The sequence below is a fragment of the Hetaerina americana genome, unplaced genomic scaffold (assembly GCF_022747635.1).
Source record: "Hetaerina americana unplaced genomic scaffold, ioHetAmer1.1.p SCAF_6, whole genome shotgun sequence".
NCBI classification, from domain to species: domain Eukaryota; kingdom Metazoa; phylum Arthropoda; class Insecta; order Odonata; family Calopterygidae; genus Hetaerina; species Hetaerina americana.
Window position 1 is genome coordinate 39,768,206 of NW_027287205.1, and position 14,210 is coordinate 39,782,415.

The window sequence follows — 14,210 nt, forward strand, 5'->3', positions numbered from 1 at the left end:
AACTTGTGAATAAATGTATGATACCTTGTTTTATAATACGAATCATATTTCCTAATGGATATTATATATTTCTACGAAGTGAAGTCATTAAAGACCAACAAAAGAGGTTTTTCAATAAGCTTTTTACAATTTTATTGATGGGAAAATACCGTGCAGTTCATTCTTCTTACCATTAACACTTTCTGAACGATGTTCATTACCTTAACATACCTTACCAATAATGATGCTGACTCCTGAAAATAATTATGATCTAGCGACAAAATACTTCCAAAATTTGGAATAACTAAAGATTTTTGGAAATATTCAAGCTATTTAACTGTATTTTACCTACAGTGCTGGAATCGAAATACTTAATAATCGCTTAAAAATAATAATATTTTAATTAATTTTCATTGATTAACATATTCATTTAAATAATCATAAAACCTCCAAACTAGTTTTAAAAACGCCATTAAAATTTAATGCCAATAACATCAATTTATTCAATTCTCCTGGCATGAAAAATGACTACTTTGAACTGTCGCACTATTATATTTAGACGACTGGAAAATATGCAAAAGTATACTAACTATATATACTGATTATATCAATTCTCTGATAGAATAAAAATATACTTTTAATTAAAAAATTAACAAACGAATAAGTGTAATTACAAAATAAGATAATCAATTATAAATGTTTCATCTTAGTATTTGTTTGAAAGTTTAAGTAGCTTTAAGAAATCATTCAAGTTAGAACTCTATCTAAAAGTCATCCCAAGCGATTATTTTAGGGAAAATGACTCCCATAACATGATTTGAGAATTTGCACGATATTAATATTATCAATATTTAGCATTATATCTTCAATTATTAAGTATAATTGTATATCTTTAATTAAATTTTACTTCAGTAATAAATAAAAGGAACAAGCTCTTAAGAAATTATGCTGCCCTCGTTAGTTACCCAGCTCTATAATTTTTTTAATAGTTACAATAGTTTCTTTTTTACAGTCAATTGTAATTTATTTACGATGACGCCTAGTACTGAGATACCAATGCTGCAGATACGTATAGAAACCTATAGTTAAAATTTACTGAGCATTTATTTATTTCACCTCTATATTTTAATTGCTATTAGCCCATGCCAAACCTATTGATGAAAATTTCACCAAGATCAGGTCCTCATAAAAGAGACCAAGATTCAATTTACTTTACAAAGAATATTCACTAAATCAATCGAGTTTCATTGCGGCCTTTGTTTATCTAAAAAATTGCCAGTAAATTCACAGGAAAGCTAAATAAAATAAGTTAAAATGTGTAATATATGAACGTGTAAATAGTGCACAACCATTGATAAAAAAAGAGATGTGAAAGTATTACATAATTTCCAAATAATAGTAATAAAATTCGCTGGCGAATGGTAAATTTAATCTTTCTTAATAAATAATTGTTTACTTTTCCTCTTATAAATCTCTGCGAAATGTTTCGCACCCTATAATCAAACGTTTTCAGTGCTTTTATATAATTACAAAGTCCTAAAAAACAACCATCCAGAGATGAAAGCGGCAAAGCTATTTTACGCCTTTAAATTTGGAAATGTAATAATTATGAAGCAAATCAATGAAACTTACCAAGTACCACTGCTCCTTATAGAGAGGATCTGGAAATGATGAGGAGACCCCAAATGCACGGTAATGCTGGTCGTGGTGAGTGACGTCAGGAAGCGTGATCTTGGGACCCTCTCCGTAGTCGAAATATGAAGGAAAAGTAAGGTCTCGCTTTTTCCGTCTTTTCTCATGCTGTTGTTCAAACCAATGGACCTGTGAGAGGAGTCAAAATGAGAACATTATGTTAATTGAAATTGCAAGCAGAACTTAATTCAAACGAGATATTTTTAAAAAATAAAAATTATCAACATGAGCTATTGATCTTTTATACGACGCACATCCATTTGGAAACCCTCTACAGTGTAAATACAAATAAAAAGGTATATCACATCCGCGATATTTCAAAACAAAACCTCCTCAGAACAAGTTTATATATCACTGGAAGATCACCATTTTCCTGTATAAAATATTAGACCATAATCCTAGTTAATAAAATATTTTTTTTCTAAGAAAATAGAGAAAATATTTTTATTAATCCTTACAAATCGTAGAAACTTTGACGGGGGTCGCCAGTTTTCCCCATTTGATAAGAAAAACTCAGCAAATTTCACGAAACGAAGCCAAATAGAACAAAGTGAAATGGAGGTTTATTAATGTATTAGCATGCATCTATCGCACTAAAATCCAATATTAATAATCTTTATCTTGTGTCAAAATGTGGAACAAGGTTTCTGATTTGATAAGGGTGGAAGAGACATTGAAAACAAAATCTCTTCACAGAGCCTAAATGTCAGGACACCGGACTTGCATGTATGATCGCTAGCTGCATATGCAACAGGATACTAATAAAAATTAATTATTCAGGTTTGAACAACGTAGTTTCGACCCATTTTTCACAACTATAAGTCATCAATCAAAGATTTAGTAGGAAACCCTCTTTACCAGATTCTCCTATAGACTACAATCATTTATCGCTACAATATCTTTCACATCTATTTTGCATGCCACATCCAACCAGCCAGCATTTCCCAGTTGGGTACCTGGGCACCTACAGCTCCACCAAAGCTATGTGATTTTTCGGCTACCGAATCTTCCTGGGAAACCGTAACCGGCACAGGGAAAGGAACTGGCCCTCCTACCCTGATGTGTGACTTTCACACGCCGTCGGGCTTAGTGCTGGGTGAACTCTACCATCACCTACCAAACCGACCTTCGGGTTGATTGCTGTATTTATGGTTTTTTGATGTAAATGTGTGCATAGTTTTATCATACTCCTGCTTACCGCCGTGCTCTGTTAGAATATTCGCTTTCTTCGCCAAACAAGGGTGAGAAAGATTCAATTTTTTTCCTTATTTAAACTAATAAGCTGCCTGTTTTGTTACATAGTCCACCTAGGTTTTTTCCACGCATAATAATGGTTATTTCAGGTAGTAAAGTGAAAATTCCTTCAATCTCGAAAACCTTCACCTTGACTGCCTTGCAACTGCTATAGCTGGAACCGATTTTCCTGAGAGAGTCGTGTTAGGGTTACCTTGCTGCTACCTGCACCTCAAAAAACATTATATACCACCTCTCCTGTAACTTCTGCCCTGCCTTCTACGCAGGTGAATGCACCGCCACCATTTCCCCCCGCATGAATAACCGCCGCTACTCCACTAAATCTCCAATCTTCATAATTTTCCTATCCATACCCACACTGCTTCCCACGACCAATCTTTCGATGACTGCTTCTCAGTTTCTATAATTGAAACCCTTCCCAAAACTGAAAGTAGCATAGAGGTGAGAACCCGCGAAATGGCACATATCTGGGTGCTCCAGTCGTTTAAATCTCTTGGGCTGAACTCAGCCCACTGAATACATTCAACAGTCGCCTACACTTTCCCTCTCACCCCCTTTTCCCTTTCCTATTCGTCTTTTATCTCTCCTCCCTTCACCCCCACACACATATCCTCTCCGCTATTCCCCCGAGAATGGCATTCTGATGATGGCGGCCGTGCCCTCAAAACGTCAAAACTACATTTATCACGGAGGTTGGGCGTTTCGGAGCCAGGAGGCTGCTCCTTCATTATTAGAATGTGATAAAAATCATCAATTGTTCAATGTAATCTCCAAAAAGGCACCTTAACTATTTAACGGAAATTCAGATGGCCGGTAACAAATAGAAAGATGGCAAACCAATGTCTCTTCTTTTATAATACAATGCAGAATATAAATTTATAACTAAGGAATTCACGTTTACTGTCCACGACATTTTAAACACGAACAACTATTTTCTCTCACAACGTTCCAAGCTAATGTGAAACTAGCAACCTCCGGGAACATAATTATTTATTCATACGAAGTAAAAATCTATATAAAGTGTCAAAAATACAATTACGGACAATTTTGAACACGCTAATAACTCCCTTAACAAATCCATCGCTACGTTTATAACACAAAGTAAAGCCTGAGGCAATTATATTATTATTATTCGGTTAGTATTTAGTATCCCACCTAAATTATTATCAGGTAATCTGCCGGTTAAGGTAGGTTTTTCGATGGACACAGCTAACAAATAAATATTTTGTGACTCCTAACAAAACACAAAATCCACCAACCTACTCTACATCAGGTCCCTCATCATCTTCATACTTCCTTCCTCCCATCATCCCGTCCAACATCCCTATCCTGTTCCTTCCCTTTCCTCGTTTGCCAAACATTTTCCCCTATATTAGAGTCTTCAACATCCCGCTGCCGATCAATACGCCCTTCATCCATTTTTCCAGAAATTATATATACCCCTCACGATTAGAATTAGCTCAAGAGCCTCAGATGACGTGATTAACAAATAATTATTCTAAAATCTACTATAATGAGTACCATGAAAGAAAGTAACCATGAATAAACGGATAAAACCCGAAGAAGGGATATTAATTTTTTCATGAAAATATAGGAATACTTTAAATTTATTCGAGCCATAGTCATACAAGATTATGATGAATACGGGGCACGTATTATATCAAGCTATCTAGATCAGTTAAAAACTATATACAGGCTTGCGGGGACACTTAATAAATGCATTTAAAAATAAACCTAAAATTCAACTTTCATCACAAGGATAGAGGCGAAAAAAATATTTGAGTAATTCCGCTCGGTTTTTTTAGTATTCACTTTTTTAGGCGAATATGTGTAATAATTCATAAATAAATGCATGGAATTACAAGGGGACTTTTAAAAGGTAATCCTCACAAAAAATCTCAATTCTTACTACACACGATGTAATATTAGTCCATCAAGTAGTATAAATCCCATCCAAAAATGTGTGCTAAGGGCAGAAAACACTTTTTTGAATATTTATTTTCCTTTGAGATTGCGCCCACTCTCAATAGCGTAGGTCCTCTCCTGGGAAAATTGGGAAATTAAATTCTGGTAATTGAAAAAGATCAACTTTCGGACTATTGCATTGCTTTAAAACTTTGGAAGGTGAATCTCACAGCATTTTAACCTTCTCATATACTGGGTAGCCCGAGGCCACCATGCAGAGCTAAAACCTTCAACAAACGACTCTGCCTACCACTCATCCATCTTTTCACAGACCCCCTACCCTCAACACCCTTACTACACCTCATTTAACTATTTAATTACCCTTCCCATACACTTCCTTTGATCTCCCATCCCTTTTCTTATCCTTCCTTCCTTTCCTTCCTACTCGCCTGCTCCTTCTGTATCGTCTGGCTGGCTGGCTTTTCCACATTTCCTTCCTCTTAACCCTTTAAGTCCCTTATTCCATAGACTTTTTAACCATTAACTCATCTCAGCTGAAAATTTTCCTTTTGAAGTCAACGTGCGTTTGGCGAAGAAAAGCCGTGCTTCGACTTTCGTTTGTGCGCATCAACATGCATTATATTCACAGTTATAGGTACACAAGCGTTGTGCTTCCTGACTAAGGTGATGGAAAAATTTTATCAGCAAAACGAAATTGGGGTTTACTTAGCTGGAACTCATTTCATGCAAATATTTACACAGGAAACCAATACCTACTGCATAGGATTCTAAAATTCATATCCCCTGCCATACACCTTTTTGGTGGCTCGCAAGGTATTGATGTAGATATAGAATTCTTCACGATAGCATAAATCCAACCACCATGATATTATATTCAAGAGAACTTTGTGAAAATGATTTAATATTGAATGGAACTGGTTTTCTAACCCTAAATGTGTTCATTTCACACAATGTAGAGCAGTGAAAGACTAAGTAAGTGCATGAGAATGTTAGTGATAGCCGCAAATTGTCTTACACATGCTTTTCTAATGTAATTACGCTTCGATAATACTAGTATAAATAAATCAAACACAAAAATTTTACAAAAGGTATTAAGATCCATGAATTACACTAAAAGGCCCTAAAAACCGTACTAACTAAGTAATAGAAGAACGTCACAGGATGATGACAATTCCTTGAGTGATAATTTAGTTTTGAAAATTTATATTGCATATGAGATATAAAGATTATTTTTTTATTACACGCACTTTAATCACGACCTTGGGTCCACATCACTGATAAAAACGGGTTTTTTGACATGAAATGCCCTTGATAATGGCGTTTGGAAGAATAAACCGCAGATAAATAAAGTGCATCAAATATTAGAATGATCGTTTTATGCGATACGTGTATCAAAAAGGGAATGCCACAAAGATATGCCCGAGGGCTTTGCAATTAAAACATTTCCAAAGTGCGTGCCTTGAAGCCTTCGGTTGGCAGAAGTCAGTATCAGGTTAAGAGATTATTCAAATCGTCTCCAAATATTCAGTTGTTGCCTGAAACCGCTTGATGGCAATCAAAATTTTATCTTCTTAGGAAACATAAAATTACGAATTTACTGCAAAGATATGATTTGGCTAGTGACTTCAAGGAAACCTCTCACTCTTTTAACTGGTTATTCAACGGTTTTTGACTTTCCTCAAGACGAAAAATGTAAAACTGGGGATTCATTCAATTCAATTGTGATAAATATATTTCAAACGAAAAATATATTTAGATACCAGTAAAAGACATTAAAATATTTGAAATATCACTAAAGATATGATTCTCATACATTGGTTCGTATAATTAGAGGATGACAGATCGACTTAAATATGGTTTATAATGTAATATAGATATATAATATAAATTATTGTTTCTTGGATTTTTTGCGTTTTTATAATTTTGTGAGCCAGTTAGTTTATTTTATTAATTTCATAAGGACATGCCGTTATAAACGCTTGCTCATGAAGTGACAATTTAAGGAGAACATTTGGCAGGTTGATGGACTCTGAAATGGTGAAGAAAGATGGTGAGTCTTGAGCATTAAATTTCTGTACATATTAATGCGCAATTTTTAAGCGACTATAATGATACAATATATATAGAGAGGCTCTGGGGTCAGAAAATTTCAATGATGAGTACGTTTTAGTAACAAAAAATTACCAGGTAAGTAATTTTTAGTTACCAGGAATCAAATATCAAGAACATTACGTCAGTACACGGGTTTGATGTGATTTTATGTGAAATCCGATGACATCCGTATTGTTCGGGAGTCATGGATTGTCATTCGAGTGTCATCATCATAGGCCATCATCAACTAAGAAGATTAAGTAGCAATTTTTGAATTTAGAACTCAAATCGGATTAGATCAGGATACACAAAGACCAATTTCAATCATGCCCTCTTCAAGCAGAACAATGAATATAACCAAAGTTCCTGAGACAGATGCCACCAGCAGAAAAAAGCATGCTCGAATCTATTTCACCCTTAATAATACTGAAGTTGGTAATCGTACTAAATAATTATTGATCGTGAATTCCATGAGTATAGATCATTGCGGTATGGAGAAATTTTCTCCTAAGGAATTATCAGATCTATGTTGTCAATATTGTGCCGGTTCCGGCCAAAACTTGAAGTCATCAAACGCGCAATCATTTAATTTCATACGATAAACTACTATCACGCTAAAACTTTCATCCCATTCTCGTCCATCACGGCAACTCTCGAAACGAGATCCCTTCGATTCCGCAAAAGAGCCAAACCCTCCATCACCCTACTGGGACCATGCATCACTTGACTCTGAACGATTAACTAATTTTTTTGCATTCATTCCCACCGCTCATTTATATAATGCTTCTCGGAATCCAATTTTCCTCCTTTCCGACCAATCATTCCATTCTGCCTGAAACCTTTTTCTGCGCATTGTTCCATTGCCTTCCGTCTCCCCACCTCTTGTCTGGATTCACAAAAAAAGTCACCCCTCTTCCATTCCTCCCTTGAAAAACTCCTCCTCGGGCACACTTTCGCCATCTCCACCCAAACATTTCCCTCCTCCTCTTTCCTCATGGAAAAAATATTCTCCGGGATCATTAATGAGGTTCCCCTCACGACCCAAAAAACCCCTCGCTCTTCCTCTCCCTTTCCTCAAAACATTGTCCTTTCCTCGGGGGGTTGAGGGGTGGTTGGGCATGGGGAGGAGCATAGCGGAGTTGTTAGCGTGCACAGCCGACGCTGGCAAGTTTTAGAACAATCCGGTGGGTGACGGAAGTCCCGCCAACAGCTCTTCGGTGACGTTCGGTTGACGTAATTTGCTGATAATTTTTGAAAGGATAGTGTGTTTATGGAGACCTGGTACCAACTCTCTCGTAGCAGGCCGCGTCAATGAAAGGGTTTGGCAAAAACAAATTATCTCCTCCAATTTGCTCTAACCTATTCGAGTTGGTCTTTTTTATATCTGGCATCATGAAGTTCTTCCTTGCGGTATGCACATACGTCCTATGCTATTTAAAGTATGCATTTCCTGAATAATTCATTAAACTTTCATATGATGAAAACAGTCCTTACATTGCTCAAATTTACTTTAATTTTTATCCACAGATTCTTCGTTTTACCCATAAATTGAAATTCAAAAATTTTCAAAGAAAAAAATAAGTAAAATATCTAAATGAAAACATATAGCATAGAAAGTGGTAAATATAAGTTGCTCCATTGAAATGACATAAATATGAATGAAGCAATACTGTTTGACTTTAAAAACATAAATCCAAAACGCTAATATTTACAGGAGAGGTATGCTTTTCTGTCTATCTTGACTCCCACTCACTGTTACCGCTCAGTGCTAATTTTTTTAAGGCTGCTGTTTTTACACAACCATTGTTGGGTGTTTGTAACTGTCTTCAAGGTAAGGGTTATATGTAAGGTTTAGGCGGAAAAAAGGACTATTAAGTCTCAATCTCGCCCCAATAAAGTCATAATACTGTATAAATGAACTATTCAAAAATCAATATTCAACCCAAACTCTGAATGAAAACTATAAATTGTTAATCATCCATAGAAATTTAAAATTTATTCTGTTTTGGAAACTATTAATTATAATTCCGATTGTCTTGAAATACATTTAAAACATTTATTTATTTGTATCATTGGGCTGAACACAATATAACAGTCACCAGCAACAATTTAAGCATATCTAACATTATTTTTGACGGCAAATAATTGACAAAACAAAAATGTATGCCTAGATGATACAAATTAAGACGAAGAATATGCTTTTGTGACACCTGTATTAAGCTTTGAAATCAATTGATACACCGTTTAAATATATCCTGCTTGGAGTCTTCGAAATTACGTGTTTACTTCTGAAATTTTGAAAAATTGAACTCTTATCGCTCTCTTAAATTCGAAATGAAGACAAACCATATTTTAAAATTTATATGCACTCAGTTAAGTTAATTTTCAATTCATTTCCATTGGAATCCTACTGCATTAAAAATTCAAAAGATAACTTTAATAAATTTAAAAATTTTGCATTGCACCTTACAATTTCTAATACGATAACTACTACGCCAATCTTTTACTCATTTTAATCACATATCAGGCCTATTTACCTCGAGACCAAATGAATCCACCATGCAATTAAATCGTATTTCCTGTATTTTGCAAAATTACCCTAGTATAAAGTAAACACGCTACATTAATGCAAGGGAATATCGATAGACATGTTGTTTAAATATATTGACATCACAATGTGAATGATATTGTTAAGACTTTATTGTTTCGGGGACCAACTTACACATAATGTTTTATTTGGGAAATAAAGCCCATGTTACCTATATTAAACCTGCTGAGGGTTCAGCTAACTCCGGGTTTGCATAAATCATTGAGTAAACTAGTAATAAAGTGAATCAAGAGAATATATCAAACATGTTTTTTCCCTATTTAAGAAGGCAGCAGGACCGATGCAAAGTTATTTAGACCGAAGCAAATAATGTTTACCGTAGCGCAGTTGGTTGGATTTGGCGACGTATTTGCGTTGAGACTGACCAAACATGATACTAACCAGAGTAATTTGGGAAGTTTAAGCTTGGAAAAACCGTGAAGGCAAAACTTTAATGAGTATTTATTCCTGCGGTAAATGATTTATTTTTTAAGGACAATTTTTCATCATCATCATTTATTGCATCCAACGCAAATTTGACGACATCTAAACCAGTCTATAAGGACAATATCCGAAACAGTGTTGCCACACTAACTAACACTGTTAGAACGGCACATAATGTATGAAGCGGAGTGATGTCCGAATTCAACTTATTGGAAATTGGAAAATATGTGTCACGCTAATTTAGGGCTTCATACGAATGAAAAATAAAATATGGATTATAGTAATTAATGCAACTCCTTTACCATCACTCGACTAGTATTTAATATTTTATCTTAAAATAAATCCATTATTTACTCATTTGATTTCTGAGAAATTTATTAACTCACGCTCAAGCTTTTACTATGTTATTGAGATAAGGGTAATTAAAATTTCACTCCAAAAAGATATGAAATAATAGGTTAATAATAGATTATTTATTCATGAATTTATAAGCAATGGAAATGCTATTTGGACAAGGATTTGCTAGTTAGGACCGTTCGAAGCATTCAGCATGAAATTATAATATTATATATATATATATATATATATATATATATATATATAATAGGACTGATGAATATATTAACAATATATTACGCCATTGTTAGTTAAATTTGAAGTCAAACACTAGGTGCTAATAATGAATAATCTACCCCTTGAAAATACGCACGCGCTCTCCACCAAAGTCTCTAAATCTTTGTAATCCTAGGGGTCTACTAAAATAATGGTATGTCTACAAAATGTTATCATAAGATCATACTTACATGTTATTTCAGTGGAAAGGGTATATTAGTTGGTTAGGTTGAACAGCACTAATTTCTTATTCAGAGTTTTACAAAAACCACGAAATTACTCGATCATTTTTAGGGCGAAACCGATTCATATTAAAACGCTTAATTACCAAAAGTACAGTACAACCTATAAAGGGTTCTTCTATCAATGAGTAACCATTTGTTAGTAAAATACACGCTACAAGAAATAGCTAATGCTGACTTTGAAATAACAATTAAATGATTTCTGCTCATATTCTCGGGCAAGCACGTATCACGTATTAGCTGCCTCATATGGCAAAAACCGGAGCAAAAATATTCTCAGTTTTATAGGCCATTTAATCTGCTCATATTTATTCCCAGCGGGTGCATACTTGTTTGCTAATCCCCGAAAATATTTTGTGCCCTTTTTAATTGCGCCGAGGATCTCGAAATAAGGGCTTGTGTAAATTTGCCATTAAATCGCATTTTTCTTCCACGATGTGTCATAAATTTTCAAGTTGGTGGTGGGTGGGGACTATTGACTAGCCGCGGATAATTCACGAAGTTAAGGACCCAAAGTGTCGCACTGTCCGATGCTTCCGGTGAAAGCAATGAGATTACGATTTTATTCTAACATAAGGTAAGCTAGCTACACTAAATTACATACCGTTGAACAAAAAAAAGGGAGAGAAGTGGAATAAAAGACTGCAGATGTTGGACTGCATGATTGTAATCCAGTTCAAGAAGTCGTATTTTAAAAGTGGCTAATATTTTCATTTTGTTCAACGGATTACATGAATAATTTTTACATATTACTTCTAATACACCAATCAACCAATTGTGGGTTGGTTTTAAAAGGCGAGGGTAAAAACCACCTCGAACTAAGCCTTCAGACAAGTTAACTTAACACATTGATGTATTTTAACATACGTCCCCTAAGTTTCCCCAAAATACAATGCCAGTACAAATTTTCCCAGCTTGAATTGTACATATGGTCGTTTTACTTCCACAGGTAATCGAATCGAAGATCGATCAAATAAACGCTCTGGCCACTGGGCTATATATTTATATACATTTAAACAATATTTAAAAATAATTACAAAATGTAAATATTAAAAAAAAACAAATATATTTTGGGTTTTCATTATAACAACAAAATTTTCTCTAAATCTCCTTCCTCATCGGTAAAGCTAGACAGTGAGTTGAGCTGCTGCTACCTGAGAGTGGAACGCAGTATGTGGGATAACAATTTCAATTTTAAAATCATGCAGTTGCAACGTGTTTACGGGATATCGAAGGATTTTTTTCTCTCTTGAAGCCAAATAATGCTTAAAAAGGCTTGAAAAATTTTCAAAATGGAATAATGAATCAATTTTAACTCTGACCTAACAACGATACTAGGAAAGGGGAATAGCGAATAGGAGCATAAAATATGAACTCAGTGTGGCTGGCAACCATTAGTTGTACGTTTTAAGGGGATAACCCTTCAAATCAGTTCCTCTTTCATCTACTAATGCGCCCACTACTCACGCCCCCGGACGAGCTGGTATTTGTACAAATACAAGCGACTCCGACGGACAATGGTATATCCCGCAGAATTCAAAGCCGAACGGACCGTAGGGAGTTTTTTGAAGGATATGTGAATAATTGAAAAAAAGGGAACCGTTGCCATGGAAATGGGGAGATAATTAAATGGGTCGAGCGACTCCCAGAGCAGAGATTGATGGCAACGCGCCGCATTATTCCTCCCGTCCCACTATGCTCCAATCTCTGGACATTCCCCTTTATGGATCTCCTCCTCCGGCACCGTCAAACCCTACCACACCCTCCCTTTCCAATCTCTCCCGGCCCTCTCCCAGTTTACCAACCTCGCCAACCCGCAAAAATTTCACCCCACAAGCCACTGACTACAAAGACCTCGGCCTTTTTCTCGAGGGTCGACCAAAAAACTCTCAACCAATCAATGCTACACTTCCAAATTTCTCCAAATCCATTGTCCCTTCTCCCTGATAAATTTGTAGCATTTTTTTAATTTTCGTACGCTAATCCCTGGGGCCATCAAGGGATTCCGCTCTGTCCCTTTTTATCATTTCCGCGACGGTTTGGAGGGCAGGAAATGACATCCTGCAGGAGAGAAAGGATATGTTGTTTTTAGTTGAGAAAGTAAATTTTATGCCGAAACATTTTGGGCAGCGATCGATTTTTGCGAAATAGAAGCACACGCGTAGAGAGTGACGAAAAATTACGCATGTAAACAACCCGTGCGTTACTAATTCCTATGCTAAAAACGTGCCATTTAATGTTAATTAAAAAAGTTAATTAAAATCAATCCGACCGTGTGTACTAGAGATCAAATGAATTGAGATTTACATCCGTAGAAAGGATCTCATTCACTTCGTCGATAATCACGAGCATTGACGTCGCGTGCAGCCGTTACCAGTTTATTGAAATCGTAGGCTATTATCACTGCGTTTCAAATACTCCTTTCGGTACTTTTCACTTGATGCACCGAGTCCTGGTCTCCCAATAACCACTTCGTGTGCTTGCAGTTAAATTTATGCTTCCAACAAAGGACTGGCATATTTGGAAAGGTGACACAGGAGAAAATAAAATCTGCCGACACACTCTCAAACATATCTTCCAGACATACAAATTAATAAATAACAATTCATTATGGTAATCAAAATAATGTGGAAAATAATCCTTTTGGCGCCGACTCTTGAACACATCAGCCCATTATCAAGTCTGCTTTTACTGAATCAAGTATATAGCAATAAGATTTTCACCATCATTAATGAAGATATAATTAAGATTCATCATTTCGATCACTGGGATGTTAACAAAGGAGAAAATAATGGAAATCGAAGAAAGAAAAAATCGAACCAATCGTTTTCCTCGCCCAAAATTCGCCATAATGGCATAAAAAGAGATGTGTCATAAAAAATAATTTCAAATACTTTTTCCAAATTCGCCAATCAAATTACCACAAGCTTACATTGATAAATACACGATTAGGAGATTACTGAATTTCTTAAGCAAAAACTATCTACCAAATTCAGGCAGAAACATTAACCGTCTAAGATTAGAAGAAAAATATAGCCTTAACCCATGGTGCCTTCGACATTGATAGCCTCTAAATTGATAGAATTACGGTGAATAGTGAAAAACATAGAGAGATGCCCCAAAAACCAACCGGGATCAGTACGTTTCACTTAAGGCACAAAAAAGGTACGCCAAGTAAGAGTAAAAATAAGCAGGCCTTTTGTAGAAATTCACAACTTATTCATACATCGAGAATATAGGTACCTATGTTTACTAATATGTACATAACGTCTAATTTTAACATCAGTTGAGATTTGAACACGCAGAAAATCGCTCCCCTTAGTTTTTCTCTCCTTTTCAAGGACGGTTATCTAATCACCCATCTATAAACATTTCTTACTCTT

General features: G+C 35.4%; 2 protein-coding genes across 3 annotated transcripts in view; both read right to left on the bottom strand.

The window, feature by feature from the left end:
• The window catches only part of Fur2 (furin-like protease 2), a 662,008-nt gene extending 660,212 nt beyond the window's left edge, over positions 1-1,796 (bottom strand). Inside the window, exon 1 of one of the 2 annotated variants that reach the window (XM_071593475.1) lies at positions 1,612-1,796. The gene's annotated coding sequence lies outside the window, so the exon portion shown is untranslated. The remainder of the gene's footprint in view (positions 1-1,611) is intronic. The other variant, XM_071593474.1, reaches the window with a different exon arrangement.
• Positions 1,098-14,210, bottom strand: part of LOC139695313 (uncharacterized) — a 160,983-nt gene continuing 147,870 nt past the window's right edge. Inside the window, exons 3-4 of the mRNA XM_071594019.1 lie at positions 1,612-1,800; positions 1,098-1,130 (exon numbers count right to left, since the gene is read on the bottom strand). Of these exons, the coding sequence (XP_071450120.1) occupies positions 1,098-1,130; positions 1,612-1,800 (222 nt within the window). The remainder of the gene's footprint in view (positions 1,131-1,611; positions 1,801-14,210) is intronic.